Source organism: Podarcis gaigeae (genome assembly GCF_964106915.1).
Source record: "Podarcis gaigeae genome assembly, chromosome: 5".
Taxonomy (NCBI): domain Eukaryota; kingdom Metazoa; phylum Chordata; class Lepidosauria; order Squamata; family Lacertidae; genus Podarcis; species Podarcis gaigeae.
The window spans coordinates 56060243-56082091 of NC_139681.1; the positions used below are offsets into that span (position 1 = coordinate 56060243).

Sequence of the window (21849 nt, forward strand, 5' to 3'; positions counted from 1 at the left end):
GGGGACGCAGGTGGCGCTGTGGGTTAAAGCCTCAGCGACTAGGACTTGCCGATCGAAAGGTCGGCGGTTCGAATCCCTGCAGCGGGGTGCGCTCCCGCTGCTCGGTCCCAGCGCCTGCCAACCTAGCAGTTCGAAAGCACCTAAATAGGGACCGCTTACCAGCGGGAAGGTAAACGGCGTTTCCGTGTGCGGCTCTGGCTCGCCAGAGCAGCGATGTCACGCTGGCCACGTGACCCGGAAGTGTCTCCGGACAGCGCTGGCCCCTGGCCTCTTAAGTGAAATGGGCGCACAACCCCAGAGTCTGTCAAGACTGGCCCGTACGGGCAGGGGTACCTTTACCTTTATCCTGTGATCTTCTAACAAAGGGTGGTATACAAATTTAATTAAAAATAATACTGAGCTATATGGACCAATGGTCTGACTCTGTATAAGGCAGCTTCTTATGTTCCTACGGGCACATTTTAGAAATGAGCTGTAAGATCACTGTCAAAAGTAGTATGTGCTTTATAATTTCTTTTGCAAAGAGACTACAAGTGTGAGGTGCATAGTCCTAATTATTCCTCAAGACATAGCTGATTCTGCCATTCTTAATCCTCACTCCGTTATATAAGCTAACAGAGTAGGACAGAAAAGTCCTTCTGCTTTTGTTTAGCTATTCTGTCCTGGCAATGTGGGTAGGGACAGAGGGGATTTGCTTGCATAGGGGGGGAACAGGTGTGTGTGTGTGTGTGTGTGTAAATCAGGCCTCAGATACTTATTCACATTCTTCCTTCTTTCAGACTCAGAATTTGATCGCTTTGTAGGGCCACCTGGGCCACCAGGCCCACCAGGCAGTGCACTTTCCTCCATCACTGCAGAGGACATCTCCGCCTACTTACAAAGTAAATATGGTTTGCCATACTCTGCGCTTGGGTACCTTGTAGGAGTCTGGGATTTCTTGTGGTGGGTGGGGAGTTGTTGGGCTTTCTAGGACAGAGTAAAGAATTTGATCCACGTTCAATATGCAGCAATTCAGTGAATCCCAATATCGTAAGATCTGGGTGTGTTCGTCATCACCAGCAAAGGATGCTAGTGACAAAATAGTATGGTCAACCAGCTGATCTAAAATTCTGCTGGTAGCTCCCTAAAATGAAAGCTATGTGATACTTTGACCTTCCTTGCTAACAGGGTAAAAGGGTGTCATCACCCCACCCTGCTGCCAAAAAATTAATGATACTGAATCAAAAATTACAAAGGTATAAAATAGCATGCCATCTGGACATGCCAATGAAATTGTTTTTAAATGTAATGGTGGCTATTTGCATATGATTGTGCTGTTAGAATTGGGGGGGGGGGACGACATAGGGGAAAGAATTCAAGCAAAGGGTCTGCTTGCAGTTTCTTAAAAAGCACATTATTAACCCAGTTTCTTCTTCTTCCAAGGTTTGGGGTACTTCACACTTTCTGGACCACCCGGACCACCAGGTCCACCAGGCCCTCCAGGACCACCTGGCTTGTCAGGAAGTGGCCTTGTTTCCTATGGTGATGATCTTTGGACTGACCAGTTCAGAAGTGACTTGATTAAGTACCTTACTAGTAAGTCACATACGCAAAACCACTTCTACAATTTTGATTGCTATAACCAGCTGTTGCTCTTCTTGAAATTTCAAGTCTGGGCCTCATCCTGGCACTATGCCTAGGGCTGATCTCATAGCTCTTTTGTAGCAGCTGAGAAATGCTTACTACAGCTGCTATCCTGGACTGAAAAGTCCCTCAAGAAATCAAAAGTATTGAATATGGTTTTGTCTTAAGGTGGATCCTAAGATTTATTTCTGTTTAGTCATCTTTGACATGTCTCAAATATGGAAGGGACTTGTTATTTAATTTGTGCTTGCTTTACTGGAACTAGAAGGTCTAAAAAAAAGCAGCTTAGCTGGTAGGGCATAACCTCTGACCATCAACTCAGTCTCAAGTAGCATCCTCTTGCTTTAATGAAAAGCTTTCCAGAAATAGTTTCTCTTTGGGGCACTATGCTGCTCCAAGTTTACTAAAACTTGCATCCTGCTTCAGTAAACTTAAAGAGGCTTACATCAATATCATTAACATACTATCAGGTTCTTGCCTGTGGGTGGAATTGAGAGTGGATAAGCACTCCTGTTAGGAATAATGGGTGGAATTGGAAAGGCACTAGATCCTTCAGATCCCAGTGCTCCCTCTGCATGCCCCCAAACCGTCCCAACACATTTTAGTTTTGGGATGTCAAGAGTTCCAAAACTGATAGGGCTGGGTTTGTGGAAGTTGTGGGGATGAAAGGAGGATTCAACATCAGAAGATCTGATGTATCGTGTGACCCTCTGAGATGCTGTCCCAGAGCACTCTTTGCTGGCTTCAGCACCCCTGTAGAACATTCCATTATAACTGGTGCAGCTCCATTAACACCCATTGCTGTGCTTTGTAGGTGACGATGTTCGTGGCATCATCAGAGGACCCCCCGGGCCTCCAGGACCACCTGGTATAGGAGATGGCAGCTTGATGGCTGAATCTTACAGAAGGTCTCTAAATTCAGATGGGTCATATGGCAGGTCCGTAAGTTCTGCCACATCCTATGATGCATCACTTGCCACAGGGGGATCATACAGCAGCTCATTGGGAAGCAATGGAGCATATGGTGGATCTCTTGGAGCTGGTGGATCACTTGGAGCTGATGGATCATACGGTGGATCTCTTGGAGCTGATGGCTCTTATGGTGGATCTCTTGGAGCTGATGGTTCTTATGGTGAAGCGCTTGGAGCAGGTGGATCTTATGGTGCTGGAGCAGGTCGATCTTATGGTGCTGGAGCGGGTGGATCTTACGGTAGTTCAACTGGAGCAGGCGGATCACAGATGAGATCTACAGGTGCAGGAGGATCCTATAGTGGATCATTTGCTGGGTCACTGGATTACAATGAGTTGGCAGCCAGAGTGTCAGAAAACATACAAAGTAAGTATATCCATATTTTACCCCATGCTATCTAAAGTGCTGTGGACTGTTTAGAGTATGTCTGTGTGTGTGTGTGTGTGTGTGTGTGTGTGAGAGAGAGAGAGAGAGAGAGAGAGAGAGAGAGAGAAAAAATGAAATTGGGACGTAATTCTTAGACCATTAAGTACCGTAAGTTGTGTTCCACTCCTTTGAATATATGCAGTGTAGATTCCATGAGCTATTCTAAGGGAATATTCTTTTTTGAAATGACCCTAAAAGTGCACACATGAGAAATGTTAAATTGAAACGTGCTGTATGTACCTCTGAGGGAAATCCCAGGAGCAGGCTCCTTCCTGGACTGCTAGATCTTGGATTATCACAGCAGAACAGTTTCATATAATATATGTGCTCAGCAGGATTGGTGCAAAAAGTTTCCCCAGAGGATCAAAACATTAAATCAGTTTCCTAACTTAGAATCCTTCACCAGCACTAGGGCTGATGTGAGTTGTAGGCCAAAACATCTGGAGGGTACTAGGTTGGTGAAGGCTGAAGTACAATGCTTCAGCTATGGGCTGAGTCTTTTTCTGGAGTGTTACGGATGCTTTAAAAGTAGTACAGGAAAATGCCACAGCTTCAAAGTGCGGGGGGTGGGAAGAGATGCTTCATTGAGTTCTGACTTTGTAGCAAGGATGTAGAACTGGTGGCCCTCCTAATGTTCTGAACTGCAACTGCTATCATCTTTGTTCATTGACTATGCTAACTGGGACTGATCAGAATTAGGGGTTGCCTACCCCTGCTTTATCGAATGGGATTTTCACTGCTGGACACAAAGCATTTTGAAGAGCCAAGGGGTGAAATTGGTCACGTCAGCCTTCGTATACTCTATTTCAAATTTATGTTCTAATTTCCCAGGCCGAGGGCTTCTGCAGGACATGATGACTTATGCTGTACAAGGACCACCTGGGCCTCCAGGGCCTCCTGGCATTCCAGGCATCAGCAAAGTGTTTGCATCCTATGGCAATATCACTGCGGACCTCATGGAATTCTTCAGAAGTAAGTCACATCCCAGTTGTCATTTTAATTTAGGATATACAGAGATTTTAAATGAAATGAAATACTGCAGCTGCTGCTTTACTGGGTAGGGAGTAGTTTAGGGACCACTCCAGATTAGTGGATTTTTTTTTTGGCAGGTGCATTCTGCAACATGTCGTTGATGCAATAGTAGTGTGTTAATGGTGGATGCATACTGGACGGTCTACACATCATTCCCCTATACTGGTTGTTTTGCAATAATCCCTCAATGTTATACATTAGTGCCTTCTCAAGGGGCACTCTTGCCGTATATAGTGCAACCACAAAATAATAATATTCTTGGAATGTTTGTGGTACAGAAAGTTACAGGGTTTCAGCAGGAAGCTATGGGACATGCACTGCCTGGAAACGAAGCAGTATGACATGCCAAAACTTTTGCAGGCACAAATGGTATTGAAAGTGGGATTGTGTGTAACTGCTGCAACAACTTGATGAGTACAAATCATGATGAATGCTCAATAAAGAGGCAGTGTGTAGTAGAATATAGCCTTGTGACAACCTGCATTTCTACCCCATTAGAAGAGGAGGCAGTTCCTCAGATATGGCTTACCTTGATTTCATAACCTGGATCCTTCTGGCTTTGCAGTGTTGAATTACTTTGCTAAATGGGCCAAAAGCACAGAGCTTTTCATTATGGACGTTCTTATATTTACAATAAGAGCAGATATCCACAAACATGATGTTGTTTGTTTTCTACAGCTTATGGAACTATCCCAGGTGCACCTGGACAGAAAGGAGAGATAGGATTCCCAGGACCCAAAGGTAAGAAGTTGGATGCCACACTTGCCAACTTGAGAATCCAGGAGGGAGGCAGGGAGATGGATGGCTCCTCCCCCTGTACAAGTAGCCTCCATGGCTAGTCTGACATGGTGTCATAGAATCATAGAATTGTAATTAGGAAAGGATCCAGAGGAATCTCAGCTAGATCATACATCTGCTTAAAAACCTCAGAGGGTGAGTCCACCACCTCTTGTGGAGACCTGTCAAACAGCTCTTACTGTCAGAAAGTTCTTCCTAATGTTTAGTCGGAATCTCTTTTCTTGTAACATGGAGGTTTGGGTTCGGGTCCTGGCCTCTGGAACAGGAGAAAACAAGCTTGCATCATCCTCTATGTGGCAGCCCTTGAGATATTTGAAGCTGGCCATCTTAAGAGCAGCAATCCTTTTTGGGAGCTTGCAAAGCAGCCCTGTCCTGCTGGTGTGGGCGGATGCTGAATTTCCTTTGTTTAATCCTGCCTGTGAACAAGTTTGCATATTCTGGCTACCTGCCTGTTCCCAGGCAGGAGTTCCTACTTTTAAATGCTGATATGCTTGTTACCTAACAGAGGTGTGCCTGCTCAGCTTTTAAGCATTTTTTCCCCCAAAGCATTGTTAATAAGTTGCTGCAGAAACAGCTTAGAGTCTTGTGATAAAGACACAGGCTGCATGCATACCATACATTTAAAGCAGATTTTAATTGCAAGGCTTACACCAAAGAATTCTGGGAACTATAATTTGCCCCTCAGAAAGCTATGATTTCAAGATGCTTGGCAAACTGCAGCTTCCAGGATTCTTTGGGAATCATGTGCTTTAAATGTGCATTGAATGTGCTTTAAGTGTACATCTGCCCCTTGCACCAACTGTGTTGGCATAAAAATACCAATCTGTATCCTTCCCCATATCTTAATCTGGGTTTAGCGTTTCCATGGAAAATCTGGTAAGATTTTTTAAAAAATTGTTTCCAGCTGTCCATTTGCAATGTTTAGCCCACATTTGGAAGTTTCCAAAGTAAAAATAGTACAGGGTGTTTTTAACCCTTTAATTGCTGTATTAATTAAACTTAATCCTTTTCCTACAAAGGCAAAGTCCTGGGACACCTTAGATATGAATTTATCTCAGAACTAGCATTTGTGAACAAGAGTTTACCTTATCATTTGTATGAAATAGAAAATATATCTCTCACACACAAATGTTTAATCTGAACTTGCAGAAAACAAATAATTATTTGATAGAAGAGATAATTGAATTCAGCTGACATCACTAAGGTTCCCATTAATGTATCTAAATTGCTGTTTTCTGAACACTTTCACAACATAGTCACTAATGTGTCACGCAGGTTGTTTGCTAAAGAAAGAAAATCTGGGAGGAGCGCCATTTTAAACTACACACATTTTTCTGATTCAGTTTACATATACAGGAATTTTTTTAAAAAAACTTTGTTTCACTTCTTCCATTTGTTAGGCATTATAAGGTGGTTATTATGGGCTTGGTCTACTGAGGATTCAGACAAAGCCTAACTGTTGCCACAATGGATGATTATCTTGCTGTAACCATATTGTTTTCTGTATCTGGATAGTTAAGATTCTCTCTGTAAAATGCTATTTGAAAATGTGTGCATTTCACCTTAATTTTTGAATAGTAACATGTGCCATAGATGTCCGGCACCCCCGAGTGAATGAGCACGTTCTGTAGAGAAATTATCCTCACGGGACTAGCCCAACTACGCAAATGACAGACTTGCATCATTTGGCCATGTTGTGTGTGATCTGAGAAATATGCTTCATCATTCTCTATGGCATACTTGGGATAACGCATGGGGTCAGCTTTGGAAGATGCACTCTTCAAGAAGTGGGCCTGTGTTGTAGTTGAACTATTTTAAATGAGTAGCAATCTCAATCGAGTAAAATATCATTTCTCTTTCCTCTGCTAGGTGACATAGGACCAATGGGCCCCCCAGGCCGCCAAGGCCCAAGAGGACCAAGGGGTGAAAAGGGCGAGAAAGGTATTTGTTTTTCAAATTAGAAAGGAGTGTATTTTGGATTTGACCAGTACCATGATGGGGAAGCCTAGCGCAGGTCCAAGCATGAAGACTTAGCGTTTGTCATAGTTCTAGTGTAGTCACCTGTATTGTGAGAGTCAACCTTCCCCCACTTTTTTCAGAGACCCATACATAGGCAATGGCCTCAAGCAAAGTTTATTTATTTTATCCTGCTTCTCAGACAACTGGTGTCTCCCAAAGTGGATTACGTAAATGAAAAGAAGAACCTGCAATTAAGTTTACAAATGAAAAAAACACAACACACAATGGAAGGGGAATTGAGGGAAGAGGCTGAGGATGTGGCCAGATTGATCTTCCCTTGCTTGAATAGCGGCTGATAGCTTCTGTTCCTGTGGCTGCAGTCACGAGTATCCTTGCTTGCTTCTGCAGTCCCAGGACAGTTGGAGCCAAGTGGTCTTTCAGGCAGCTCCTTCCTTGGCCTCCCCATCCTGAGGGACAGTTGGAAGTGCAGTGGTTCTTGTTCCATGGCAAATGGCAGAGGCCAAAGTGCGCTGCTCTTTAGTTCCTAACAGTAGCATGAAAGTTGGGAAAATGTGTACTTGTACCTGTAAAGTAACACTTTCTTCATCTTATTCCATCTCTCTTAGGTGAAGCAGTGTATGTTGGCCGAAGGAAAAGGAGAAGCATTGGGGTCTAATCTAAGAACACAAATTTGAGCAGAAGATTTCTCAGCTGCTTATGGTTGCTTTTTTATCTCAGTGGAGACAAAACCCCCGTTTCCAGTGACTTCCAGCAAGTGACGACTAACACTTGGTACTTTGGGAATGGTTTTCATAACATTTTATCTTATTTATAAGATATGGGTGGCTTCCAGTAGTACATATTGAACTAATGGCTCATTTGCTTGTTGTCCCATATGAATTGGCTGGAACAGAGTATAGCCCTCATCTAAACCCAAGGATTTTATAACAGCATAGCCTCAAAAGTTGTAACTTACTCCCCAGGAAACTCACACTTTAGTTTCTCTGGATGAAGATTAGCATGAGAAATCTTAAACAGAAACTCAACCTAAGTTGAAAGGATTGGAGTCAGAGGTTATGTATCTTCCTTTGAAGTAGGAGAAAGCATATCCAAAATAATCAAGAATATGGATTTAAGAGTAAAGGCTATGCCAGTTGTGATAATACTCAACTATATGCTAGCAGGATGCATAACCATAGGCTACACTTTATTATTATTAAATCCACTTAATCTGTTATAAAATGCATTGCAAAAATGTGAAGGACCTTGGGGCTGTTAGTATATAAGCACTTTGTTGGAAACAATTTTTAAAATGTCTGCTGTGGTTTTAATTACTATAAAAGTGCCTTTTTAATATAAAGCTTCCTGATTAGAGCTTGTTTACACTCTAGCCTCACTTCAACAGAAACCAGACACTGAAGTATTATGACAGACAAAGTCAGGGAAGCTTATGCATATAAGTACAGCAGCCTGCCCACCTTCAAAAGTGAGCAGTTTTATCTATGACCATTTCTTCCTCTACTGCCTGCTTGCAGTGAGCTTCTCCTAAGCCATCTGTTGTTTTTAAGGTGCGGCAATCCCTATTAGCATAGAATGATGTGCAGCAAGGGGAATTTAGGCAACATGCCCGAGTCTGTGCAAAGTCAATAAAGTTTATTTTCATGTGTCCTAAATCATATCAACATATCAAGAAACTAATGTTGTATAGTGTGAATACTCTATCCCGTTATTATACATGCGATCATGGCAGCAATAAAGTGATAGCTAAGTCTGGAGGGACATGTTTTTGGGCCATAGGAAATTTATCAATGTAAATCCTGATGTTGCGACACATCTCAAGATGTTACGGAATTGTAATTTGTTAAAAACATTGCTGGATATAGGTCAACCTTAATTCCTCCATTTGCTTCAAGATACAAATTTAGTGTTCCATAACTGATAGCAAAAGATTCAGAATTTAGCTAAGAGATCAAGGAAGATCAAATTAGAAAAATTAACACCAGTGCTAGAAATACACATTTCCTGGACAGGTTACCTATTGCCTCCATCCTTATCAAACATGTAAGTAGAAATTGATAGCTGCAGTTCGCCATCTTGTGAAATAAAAACCAGTTTTCTACAATACAAAGAGGTAGATAGTTGCATGGCTTTCTGGTGTGACCTAAGACTTCCACTAAATGTGTCCAGTGGGGCTTCGAACTTTTTTCTCCATGAATTCCAACATACCTAGGTAGCTAATCAAAATTAGTTTGTGACATGGTACTGAGCTTGGGAGCTGTTTGCTAAGGGACTTAGAATTACATATAAGCCCTTAAGTGCACTAATTATGTCTGGATCTGTGACCCTTGACATGATGACTTGTGCTCAAGGGATTCCAAACAGGGTAAGATGAATTTCCTGTAACTGGCATACTGTTTCTCTGGTTTTGCAACTTTGGAACAAACATCATATTAAATAGTATTTTCAACCGATCAAGCAATTGGTTGTGCATTTAAACCAGCTGAATCTGTTACTGAGACATTTACTTTTTTAAAAATAAAGTTACTTCCAATGTGTTAAGTTTCTTTCTTCCTCTCTCCCATGAGCTGTGTGGTTTACACTATGTTTCCTGATATGCTTGCATATTATACAGGTAGGCAAGGGTGAGTCATTTGGTAGATGAATGGAAAAAATGTGTTTCCCTCTTTCAAACCCCATTTTGTTTTGATACAAAGTGCCCATGTTTCTTCTTAACATTATCTTTCAAGTGCAATGCTATACATAGCTGCTGAGAACTCCTGTTTAGCTTAGTGGGATTTACTTCCAGCTAAGGGACATGGGTGGCGCTGCGGTTTAAACCACTGTGCTGCTTGGACTTGCCGATTGGAAGGTTGGCGGTTTGAGGCCCCACAACAGGATGAGCTCCCGTTGTTTGGTCCCAGCTCCTGCCAACCTAGCAGTTCGAAAGCACGCAGTGCAAGTACAGTGGTACCTCAGGTTAAGTACTTAATTCGTTCCAGAGGTCCGTTCTTAACCTGAAGCACCACTTTAGCTAATGGGGCCTCCCACTGTCACCACGCTTTCTGTTCTCATCCTGAAGCAAAGTTCTTAACTTGAGGTACTATTTCTGGGTTAGTGGAGTCTGTAACCTGAAGCGTCTGTAACCCGAGGTACCACTGTAGATAAATAGGTACTGCTCCAGCAGGAAGGTAAACAGTGTGTCTGTGCGCTGCTCTGGTGTCACCAGGGGCGGCTTACGTCATCCTGGCCACATGACTTGGAAAAACTGTGGAAGCGGACAAATGCCGGCTCCTTCAGCCTGTAAAGCGAGATGGGCGCCACAACCCCAGAGTCGTTCGCGACTGGACTTAATTGTCAGTGGTCCCTTTACCTTTAAACATGCACAGGATTGCATCCTTAAGAGCATCAAAATATTTTCAGTCATTTATCTGAATTTTGGTTTTCTGTGGCAAAAAAGCGTTTAAATATTTGAAGATGGCTAATATCTCTCCTCTCATTCTCATTATCAGGCAAAACATACCTAAGTCCTTCAGCTGCCATCCAAGTGGTGGCAGCTGTGGTCAGAATTGCCTGTGCTTGTGTCCTATCTACACCCTTGCTGCAGCTGGTACAAAATGCAGTGGCCAGTGTGGTTTTTGGCATTAACAGCCCTTTTCTTTCAAGACACAGAAAGAACAGGGCTAGTGGAAGAAAAGTATAGATTCCTACAAAATAGGTAATGGACCACAGTCCTGATTCTACAGATCTTTCTTGCAGTATATTTTGTTTGAAATATATGGGCTTCACTTCCTATGCTTTCAAATGAAAATGAACTTTCAAAGCTTGTGGGGGCAGGGGCAGATATAATTCTAATTCACCAATTAAAAAAAAGTTTACTACCAAGAGTAGGCGGCTCACAGGCAAATACTTCAAGTACAGCACTAACTGAATTGACATTCTTCCTTCTGAAATTTTATTGTATCTCTGCCTAGAGATAAAAGAAACCACATCCCAACCCTTAAAATAGCACTTTCAAGGGGCCAGAACTCGTGCTTTGGTAAGAAGCTTTTCTAAAGAAAACAAATAGTAACACCTTAGCAAGAATAAAAAATGTGTGCTCCAGAAGAAATCAGTAGCATCAATTTCCAAAGAGATTATTTAGAATCTTAAGATCCAACAGTATTCCTATGTTCCACTGATTTAAATGAAAGTAGGATAAAGGAAAAGTTGTTCTTACCATGAATGGTATTTCACTGAGGATGTAAAGAGGGCTCCAAGCAGATTGCGTTGCCTGCCCTGCAGCTTGGAGGCAGGAAATGCCTATATGAGTTTTCTGCTCTCTTCCTGTTGAGGCTCAGTCCTATTTCTTGAACAGCTCAGGAGAAAACAAAACTCAACAGCACAAAATGTGATAAAATGTGTACAAAATAGGAAACAACCAGAAAAAGTGGGAGAAAAACCATTCTGGAAACCAACAAAATCCACAAGGACTAACACAACGGAATATGTATTACTTTCCCATGCTGAGCCTGAGGGCTCAGTGAGGAAAGTGCCTGTCGTTCACCGGGCATGGATTGCATCTCCTCAGGAACGGCCGCCATTATGCTTGCCCGTTTCTTCGCTCCTTGCTGCCTCCAGATGTTGTAGTCTCAGATCTGGTTGGTTTAGGACTCAATGAAGCAGCAGAGGATGATATCCCCCGTTTCCCTCCCAGCCGCAACTCACCAGAACTCCATTTCAGCCCCTCTCAGGTAGGCACTATTGCCAATATAAGAGAACAAGGGAGGTGTTCGTGGTGAGTCCAGCACCTCTTTTTCTAGAAAATTAACACTGGGTGTCCCTTGCACAGGACTCAAAGGAAGAGGCTGCACTTGCAAGGGCCCTCCCTGGGATCTTCAGAAATAGCGGCCCCCTGGATGCTTGCTGCAGCTACTGCCAAATGTGGCCCCAACCCCAAAACTCGGCTCCCCCCCCCCCTTCAAAGAAGTAGGCCGGAACTGTAGGGGTTTGTCTGTCTTCCCCATAATGAGAAAGTGGAAAATCCTAGCCTCACAGCTCAGGATGGAGCTTAGAAAGGGAGGGAAAGAAAAAAAGTCAGGAAACAGTGAGGAAAGGTGAGGGAATTTTTCCTTTTTCTTTTTTACACAGTAAGAGAAAAAGAGAAGAAGAGCAGCTGTAGAAAACAAATAAGAACAAAAGACTCAATATAAAAAGGAGAAAAAACAACAGGTTGGCTATAAAGGAAAAGCCTTAAAGATTCCAAACAGAATGTTTCTCCGAGTTGAGACAGGAAATGGACTGAGCCTCAACACAAAGAGAGCAGAAAAGTTTTCTGTAGAAGTTTTGGGCATTTCCTGCCTCCAAGCTGCAGCAACACAATCTGCTTGGAGACCTCTTCCATCCATAGGTGACAGGAACTGCAAACTGACCTTAGGTGGTATGATTCTTGCAACTGACAAGCTAAAATAAAGAAAGTGATTCAGTAAAAAGTTTTCTCCTTTGACATAATCAGCTTAGCTCAGAATTATGAGGGTTTTTTGGTGCCCTTGTAGTAAGTAGAGCAACAAAACTGAGCTTCAATATTAATGGCAGTGTATTTTCCTTCATTAGATTATCTGTGAAGGAAGCCATTTCTCACGTCATCAAATCAAAGCCATATCTTGATATCATTTTCAATAAACTCCACTGTGTACCTCCATAGGGAATAATATTATTATTATTATTATTATTATTATTATTATTATTATTATTAATAATAATAATAATAATAATAATAATTTATTATTTGTACCCCGCCCATCTGGCTGGGTTTCCCCAGCCACTCTGGGCGGCTTCCAACAGAGATGAAAAATACACTAAAATGTCACATATTAAAAACTTCCCTGAACAGGGAAACCAATCAGGTGCAGGTGCTCAAAGTTTCAGCCAGGAGGGGGAGCCAAACACAAAACAAAAATGCAACTTTTTTGTACAATTAAACCTGCTTTTATAATGGTGGGGAACTTGGTGGCACAAAGGGCAGACCCCTCTCATGGGGCCTCTCTAATTAATGCATTATCTGACTGCCAGCCTTTACCCTGTCAATTTGTGGCTAGGTTCAGACATCACATACACACAGCATGGTTTGACTCTCCCTTTGTTTGTAGAGTCCCTTTTATATTCTAATTTCCTCCTGCAGGACCTGGTTATCCCTGGTTTCCAGGAATAACCAAATTGGATAAAATGCAACAAATGTACTGTATATACAAATCAAGTTGCTTCTAGATCAATTTCCGGTATATAGTAACCATAGCACCACTGATTTTGATGTCATGGAAACCTAGGATTACCATGAATTGGAAAATAAAGAGAGAACCAGAGTATGCAAGTACAAGGGGAAAAACACACGCACATTTCTGACAGTTGAACCATGGTTTGGCACCTGACCCTAACATCATGTGTCATGACACCGGGAACCATGTTGGGATAATAAAGGTCTGATTTTGTAGCATGTGAAACATGCAAAGAAATGAACACTTTATATGCAACACAGGGCAATGATGATGGAAGAATGCCACCAGGCAATTATCAATATAGGAAGAAACCGAGTTCTGGTGCTCATTTTGGTTCTGGTACCCCAAGAAACAGCAACACCACAGAATCCTTTCAGACTAGCACACAACACACACAACTCCCCAAAGGAATCCACAAACTTGAGATTTTTAAAGAGTTTTTTAAACAGATAGAAACAGTATTTAATGTTATAATCAATACTAGTTATTTCGTAAAGGTGACTTTAAAAAAAAGTAAAGGCTTTTGAAAACTTTCCCACCAAAACAATTCAGAATAAACAGATTTCAGAACTTTGTAAAGAGCAAAATGCCACATTCTAGGTGATGTATATGCGAATGTACAACCTGGTACACAATACATATTTATAAAATAAAATGTGAAGTATTAAGGCTAGCTATGAAATATTTGTTAGGTAGATTATGATTAAAGGAAAACAAAATTTAACTGAAACATGCATCTTCAAAGTATGTTTACTATACTGTCACAATTAAACAATCTGATCTGATAAGATCAACCACAGTATCTGGATTCAGTAGCCAAAGTATTGAGCACACTTGATTAAAGTACTATATATTTTTATAATCTGCTTCCTTCACATGCAGGAATGCTGCTGACATAATATAAAATTTGTAAGAAATTGGACAGTATTCACATTTAATGAAAAGACTGCAAATGTGAAAACTTACAATTGATTATTCAAAGCTGCCTACTAAAAGATTAGGCTGCGAAAAAACAGGAAGCAACCAACATTTATATTACAAATCTAACTTTGGCATATCAAAAGGACAGTCTACAATACTGTTTTTGATATGACTCAGATCTGAAGCCTGAAAAGACAGCAGCTGCTGTTTAATGCAGGCACATCTCCTGCCAACAACATGATAAATATTTCTATACCACCCCCACAGCAAATAAGTTATAATACAACTATGAATTTTAGAAATAAAACCATTTAACTTTAGTTACTTCATGGTAAAACAATGAAGCAGATTAAACGTTTGTCTATACATGTAACTTAAATCCTTCTATAGATCAACATACATTTTGAAAGAAAACATGCCTTGCAATCCAGTCATCAGCATTGATTTGTACGAACGGGGACAGTCACAGCCATTTTCTGCTCTGGAGTTTCAAAACTGCTACTTTGAGTAAGGAGAGAATCCATTCAGTTCACGTTTCTCTAATTGTGGGAGTGAGAATGGGGGTGCAATTTTTGCACACTTTTTCTTGAGAAATAAATGATATTGTTTTATTTCAGTTTGTAGAGGAATAAGGTGTATATTTTAAAGTAGACAGGAGTACTCTTTTTTAAACTTTTACATATTTTAGTGCAAGGATTTGACAAAAATTGTGGCAGCGGCAAGCATTTCTGTTACAGTAATATCAGTAACGAGGGCTTCTTTAGTGATAAAGAAACATGATCCTCTTTAAAAAACAAAAACCCAGCATGTTTACAGGTTTCAGGCACTGAATGAGGCTAGTGACCCATTTCCTCACGAGGTAATGGGCATAACACAACAAATATTTGGTTAAATGAGTAGTAGTATATCTGCCTAAGAATCCTCTACAATTATTCCTGGGGCATTGCAGATTATCTTTAATAGTTTAGGCTTGCTTTCCAGTGCCAACACAGTTGGATACATTTTTTTCAGTCCAGTTTTCAAATGGCTATCCTTGAAATACATGAAATATATCATATTGGATTTCAAGACCAACATTTGTGCTTCTATATCTGATATCACTGATTGTCTCCACTGAAGGTGGATGGAGTTCCACTGAGGTTCTTGGATGCAGAGTTTAGATTTCATTGTGACAGAAGCTGAAGAGGAGAAGCTGAAAGACGCACCCAAAGCCACCTCACAGAGGCTCCAAATTTATGATCCAGTGGAGTGCAGGCTAGGGACTAGGTAGAATTTAGAAATCCGGCTTTGCGTTGATGGATTAAGGCATTCTGATTCTCCAGACATTTTAAAGAAAACCTCCTGTTCTTGAAGTTTACGAGCAAATTCCTCTTCTAATGTCTAATGCCAAACAACAAGAACATTTAAACAAAATAAACATGATGAGCTTGGTGTTAGCTTTTGATCTATCAGAGACAAGCTACAAAACCAAGTGCCCCATATAGTATTAGTATAGAATATAATATTCTATTAGAGATTCAAAGTCAATCTGCATTACCTTTTTCCTTGGTCTCAGTTTCTCTCGCCATTCTTTAAGTTCTTGGCTATGTTCCTCATCCAGCTCTTTTAATTTCTGAGTCTCGTGTTCAACCAGCAGGTGGCATTTCTCATTCTGAAAATGGGATACAGATAATCCTTTAGTAAAACTAAATCAGATTAGACATTTGGCTACTTGTATAGAAGCATATGCTGACCTAATTCTTTAATTAGCTTAATCTGTACAGTAGCCAAGATAATTCTTACATAGCAATGTTCTCTATCAAGATTTTAGCTTTTCAATAGAAACTGTTACTTGAATTCTTCAAACAGGGCATGAAGAATATGTATTATGGTTTTTAAAAACTTTATCTGAAGCTAAAACTATGAACGTATCTCAGAGCTAGAATCACAAGATTTATAGTGCAGACTGACGGGTTTTCCCACATTTTTTTTTAAGTTGCAAAAAGTTATGCAATCTATCAGAATTGGTTCTCACACACAGAAATTCTTCTATTTCAATAAAAAGGTAATAGCTTTTATGAGATCAGCCCATCCAAAAACCTCATGTTGTCTTCTCCCCAGTGCTTTTTTTCCTAAAAAACATATTTAGGGGTACTCTCATTTTCCTACTCATGTTGAAATACTGCCCCTCAATGAGGCCAAACTTAGATTCACAAAATGTTTAGGGGTATGTATACCCCTGTATCCCCCCAGAAAAAAAGCACTGCTTCTCTCTACACTCTGTACAAAGTCCATTTTGTGTATAAATATTCCCTGGTCTTCAGTTTGCCAAAATTTCCACAGCTACATGTAGCACAGGAAAATGTTGATACACAAATATACCGTATTTTTCGCTCTATAACACGCACCTGACCATAACACGCACATCGTTTTTAGAGGAGGAAAACAAGGGAAAAAACATTCTGAATGAAACAGTGGATGTATCATTTTTGTGCTTCATGCTGTGGCGCAGGCTGTAGCCATGGACGTGCTATGTGATCTGATGGTGAATTTGGGGTGACCCAGTGCAAAGATCCTGAGGATCCATGTGGATCTATGCTTTAAACCATGTTTTTGCACCATTGCAGCCCCAGGCAACAGTGGGTGCATGGTTTTTTGGGTGCGGGCTGTAGCCATGGACATGCTATGTGATCTGATGGTGAATTTGGGGTGACCCAATGCAAAGATCCTGAGGATCCATGTGGATCTATGCTTTGTAACCACATTTTAAGTGGGGAGCGAAGGAAAAACAAAGAAGGGACATGAGAGGGGTGTGCAGAGAAGCAGCTGGCTAAGAATGCAGGAGAGGGATTTAACGGGAGGGAGGAAAGAAAGGCAAATGTTTCCCCCCACCCAAGCCAGCAATCTCTCTCTCTCTCTCTCCCTCTCCCTCCCCCCTCTCTCTCCCTCCCCCCCCCTCTCCCCCAGCAGCACCGGAGCACAGAGAGGAATTAGCAGCACCGGAGCACAGAGAGGAATCTGCTTTCCCCTCTGCTTGCCTGGAGGGGAGGGGCTTTCCCTGTTCTTTGTTCCGTTTCAGCAAACACAGCAACGAAACAGAGGAGGGTGGGCAGTAAGACCCTGAGGCAGAATGCAGGAAAGCAGCCGCTTCCTCTTTTCAGGTTTCCCTTCTCCGTGAAGCGCGATTTGATTTTTGCCTGATTTTTCGGCTCCAGGGACCACACATTCGCTCTATAACACGCACAGACATTTCACCTTCCATTTTAGGAGAAAAAATCTGCGTGTTATAGAGGGAAAAATACGGTACTTCATGCAGTTGAAAAAGTTAGAAGAGATCATAGCAATAACAAAACTGTAACACTGCTACAAATCCGCAGCTAAACCCAGCTAAGAGACATGCTGGAAGATCTGGATTAATAAGAGATGTTTTCACCTAACACCAAAAAGATACCAAACTCATTGGCACATAAATCTCACAAAGAAGGGCATTCCACATGCAGGTCACTACCACAGAGAAGGGCCCTCTTTCTGGATATCACCCACCTGACTTCAGAAGGTGTGGAGACTTAGAGGAGGGCCTTGGAAAGAAAAACTGGTGCAGATTCATTTGTAAAAAACAAACAAACAAAGAACAGAAACACTGTGTGTAGTACCACAACTACAAAGTGTCACATGTAACTGCAGCACACAAAGTGCCATCACACTCAAAACAGACCTATCCCATGTATAAATAACATAAAGGGGCACATTTGGGATTAACATTGTTTAACCTGCAGCTGATGTAATTCTCTAATGTTGGCTTCGCACTGCAGCTGGAGGTCTCGCATTTGATTTTCATGTTTCTGATGTTGAGCCAGTCTCTCATTTTTTTGCCTTTTTTCTTCCTGAATAGCAAACTTTCAGAGAAACAGGAGGACTTAAATTAGAATTTTAAAAATGTTTATAGACTCAAGCATATAATTAAATGACAGTGTAACATTCAAAAACAGTATATTGAAATAATTAATATTAGACAGATTTGAAAAAACATGGGCTTGCAAAAACCTTCTTGGTTCATTCTTAGTACATACTGGATAAATGTGGATCTTACCTGAAGAATCTGATCCACAAAACACATAAGCAACAATATGACTTGGTTCTTAAACCAATTCTAATTGGCCCACTAGATTCAATAGGTTAATAGTAAATCAGCTTCAAGCACACACACATAGTTGATGACATCACTTCCAGAGACTTGGACTCATCAGATTTTGAACTGAGAGTTTCACAGAACTGCATAATGTGTGTATGCAGATTACCCCTTTGTCTAAAATAATTGCTTTACCTGCTTAATCTTTTCACGATCTTGTTCCGGAGTGCTTGAGGAGTTAATTCTTAGGCTCTTTTTAAACATTGCCATCCTAGTTTTTGCTTCACTACGCTGGATTTTGGGCAATCGAGCTCTTTCCTGGGTATGCTTGTTTTTTAATTCCTCAATAAGCCGCTGGTTATATCTTTGCATCTGTTCTGTTTCCTTTTAAAAAAAAATGAGGGGAAATGCATTTTATATATCAAACCTTTACTGGCATCACTTACAAACGTTCAGAATAAATAGGCCAATGCGGTCTCGTCGCCATTTCAACAGTACATTTAAAGTATTTAATATACATTTTACCCTGTGCAAATAAAACACATCATAATTAAATTTTCTGTATCAGAAAAACTGAAGATAAATCTTTTTTTTAAAAAATAACTGGTTAGTCAACCAGCAGTAATAACAACATACAAATTTCAGCCAACTGAAAAGATCATTAAATCATATCATTTCAAAATTTGCAGCTCTCCTTTTACCTACTACCATCACTCATAGTTTTCATTTATTTATTGTCTAAACCAGTGATTCTCTACCCTTTACATGCAGCCGCTGAGAGAGATCATCAGGAGGTTTGGGCTGGGTGTTCATCAGTATGCGGATGATACCCAGCTCTACCTCTCTTTTAAATCAGAACCAGTGAGGGCAGTGAAGGTCCTGTGTGAGTGTCTGGAGGCGGTTGGAGGATGGATGGCGGCTAACAGATTGAGGTTGAATCCTGACAAGACAGAAGTACTGTTTCTGGGGGAACAGGAGACGGGCAGGTGTGGAGGATTCCCTGGTCCTGAATGGGGTAACTGTGCCCCTGAAGGACCAGGTGCGCAGCCTGGGAGTCATTTTGGACTCACAGCTGTCCATGGAGGCACAGGTCAAATCTGTGTCCAGGGCAGCTGTTTACCAGCTCCATCTGGTACGTAGGCTGAGACCCTATCTGCCTGCGGACTGTCTTGCCAGAGTGGTGCATGCTCTGGTTATCTCCCGCTTGGACTACTGCAATGCACTCTACGTGGGGCTACCTTTGAAGGTGACTCGGAAACTACAACTAATCCAGAATGCGGCAGCTAGACTGGTGACTGGGAGCGGCCGCCGAGACCATATAACACCGGTCTTGAAAGACCTACATTGGCTCCCAGTATGTTTCCGAGCACAATTCAAAGTGTTGGTGCTGACCTTTAAAGCCCTAAACGGCCTCGGTCCAGTATACCTGAAGGAGCGTCTCCACCCCTATCACTCTGCCCGGACGCTGAGGTCCAGCGCCAAGGGCCTTCTGGCGGTTCCCTCATTGCGAGAAGCAAAGCTACAGGGAACCAGGCAGAGGGCCTTCTCGGTAGTGGCGCCCACCCTGTGGAACGCCCTTCCAGCAAATGTCAAAGCGATAAACAACTACCTGACATTCAGAAGACATCTTAAGGCAGCCCTGTTCAGGGAAGTTTTTAACGTGTGATATTTTATTGTATTTTTGGTTTTTATGGAAGCCGCCCAGAGTGGCTGGGGAGGCCCAGCCAGATGGGCGGGGTATAAATAATAAATTATTATTATTATTATTATTATTACTTTGGGTATAATGACCCACAAGTCCAAATTTGCTTGGTATAGTAACACATCTTTTTATTGTCACATGGATTTTGCAGCTTAGGCCTTCAACATCCATCTGTTTAACTGCAATTTTGTCTATTTTATAACCATTACTTGAGGCATCCAAGGAAAACTTTCCTTAACACCCCTATTGGTATGAAATTTGTGTAAATATTTAAAGAAATATAATGCTATTCATAATTTTATTTATAGGAATGTAAGACCAGCTATCTGACTGCAATATATTGCTTCAAAAGCTGTAACTTTTATTCAAAAACCGCTGTGTTAATATAACAAATTATGGATATTTTAAATAGTTATATTCATGAAAAAGTCCATTTTGGCGAGTATCAATGGGGTAGCTGAGCTTGTATTTTGTCAACAAGTAGGTTGATGCAGGTTTTGATGGTTCTTAGACATGGTCTCAGATCATTATTGATAAATAAGATAATGATCTTATTTATTAGTTTGACTAAGCAAGGAAGGATGGACTGAGGGTGGTGCCAAGCCTATAAAGCTTGACACCTGCCCTTGCACTTTAGGGGTAGAAAGGCACATGTCCATTTCCTAACCCCCCTCCACAGAAGAAACCACCTATGCCTTCTCGGGAAATGCAGGGAGCAAACTTGCCTCCATGCTAGGGTGGGAGCAGCATTCTGACATTTGGTTACATGTGCCAACACAGCATTATAATATGCAAACAAAAACCTGCAAGAAGTATTCATCATACCAGTTCAGAGCAAAAGCAATAGTTTTTTGGGGTTTTACTTATAAAGGCCGCACCTCACTTGCTCAGGTACTGTGACCCGCTTGTGAGGTTGGGAAATGGTGGTCTAAAGTGTTTGTGTGTCCCTCCCTCCCTGAATTTAAGGCACTGTTTTGACATTGGGACTAAATATCAGTGCATCAAATAAATACTAAAGAAAAAAAGGAAATAAATAAATAAATAAATAAATAAATAAATAAATAAATAAATAAATAAATGTGGTAGGACGGGATGTATTTGATCCAGAATTTGGAGCCAGCAAAGAGGACAAACTAGGATTGCACTAACTTTTTCATGCCGTTTTAGCAACTGATGTCTTTGCATGAAGTACTGATCTTTCAGTTGCTGTTTTAGCAGTTGGTGTTTTTCCTGCAAGTGTCGTTCTTCTAGTTCCCATATTGCAGCTTCACGGGCTAGAAGGGAAGAAAAATTCTGTCAAAATTACAGAGGAGTCACCCCCAAAACATTCCTTATACAATGTATTTCACGAAGCAATCAATAACAGAATAACCCCAATGAAATATTTAATGGAGAAATGCATTGAAGAAATTATTCCCCATCAAGTTATCCAATGACAATTCACCAAAATTGTAGACATAAGTAGGTTTGTTTCAGAAACAGACAAGCCATTTTAAAATAGATTCTGGACACCATTTTCTGCTTGCCTAATAAAGACTCTTATGTACAGCTACAGTCTTCAGTGGATTTTCATGCCTTCACTAGAAGGACATAAATTTAGGACATGACTCATTCCACAAGTTTCATGGGGCTTGCATGTGAGCTGTACTAGGTGCCCAGAGCCCTTAATGCTTCTTTAAGTTGATGAACAGTAATCCAACACTGGGGGGAAAGGGAGAAATACCTCTCATGAGTTGTTGCTTATTGTTCAGACAGTCCCGCTCAATGGTAGCTAGCTCAGTTTTTTGCTGTTGAATGATTTTCTTTAGCGATGCATCCAGTTCTTGCTGCTGCTTCTGTACAAACTCTTGTTCCTATCAGAAATTAAGCCAAATTGAGTAAATTATGCACAAGTCAGAGATGTCTTCATTTGTATACAGCCTTCTTCTAAAGGATCTCGGAGCAGCCTTTTAGCTCACAACTAGCAGGTAAGGCGCAATATGCGGAGAGCGAAAGATGCATACACTTTGCCACAAGCCAAACTTCAAACAGGGATCTGAACCTGGGTAACCCATATTCA

The 21849-nt window shown here is 41.2% G+C and overlaps 2 protein-coding genes across 8 annotated transcripts in view; one reads left to right on the forward strand and one right to left on the reverse strand.

Moving 5' to 3' along the window:
- The window catches only part of COL17A1 (collagen type XVII alpha 1 chain), a 59261-nt gene extending 49900 nt beyond the window's left edge, over nt 1-9361 (forward strand). For both annotated transcript variants that reach the window (XM_083741535.1, XM_083741536.1), the window contains 7 exons: nt 780-881; nt 1423-1575; nt 2438-2959; nt 3851-3991; nt 4730-4792; nt 6719-6790; nt 7435-9361. In XM_083741535.1, coding sequence (XP_083597661.1) covers nt 780-881; nt 1423-1575; nt 2438-2959; nt 3851-3991; nt 4730-4792; nt 6719-6790; nt 7435-7484 — 1103 coding nt within the window. In that variant the 3' untranslated portion in view covers nt 7485-9361. The remainder of the gene's footprint in view (nt 1-779; nt 882-1422; nt 1576-2437; nt 2960-3850; nt 3992-4729; nt 4793-6718; nt 6791-7434) is intronic.
- A 4135-nt stretch (nt 9362-13496) lies between these two features.
- The window catches only part of SLK (STE20 like kinase), a 49172-nt gene continuing 40819 nt past the window's right edge, over nt 13497-21849 (reverse strand). For all 6 annotated transcript variants that reach the window (XM_083741551.1, XM_083741548.1, XM_083741550.1 and 3 more), the window contains 6 exons: nt 21514-21643; nt 20940-21064; nt 18284-18472; nt 17730-17855; nt 15518-15631; nt 13497-15360 (listed from right to left, as the gene is read on the reverse strand). In XM_083741551.1, the coding sequence (XP_083597677.1) occupies nt 15214-15360; nt 15518-15631; nt 17730-17855; nt 18284-18472; nt 20940-21064; nt 21514-21643 (831 nt within the window). In that variant the 3' untranslated portion in view covers nt 13497-15213. The remainder of the gene's footprint in view (nt 15361-15517; nt 15632-17729; nt 17856-18283; nt 18473-20939; nt 21065-21513; nt 21644-21849) is intronic.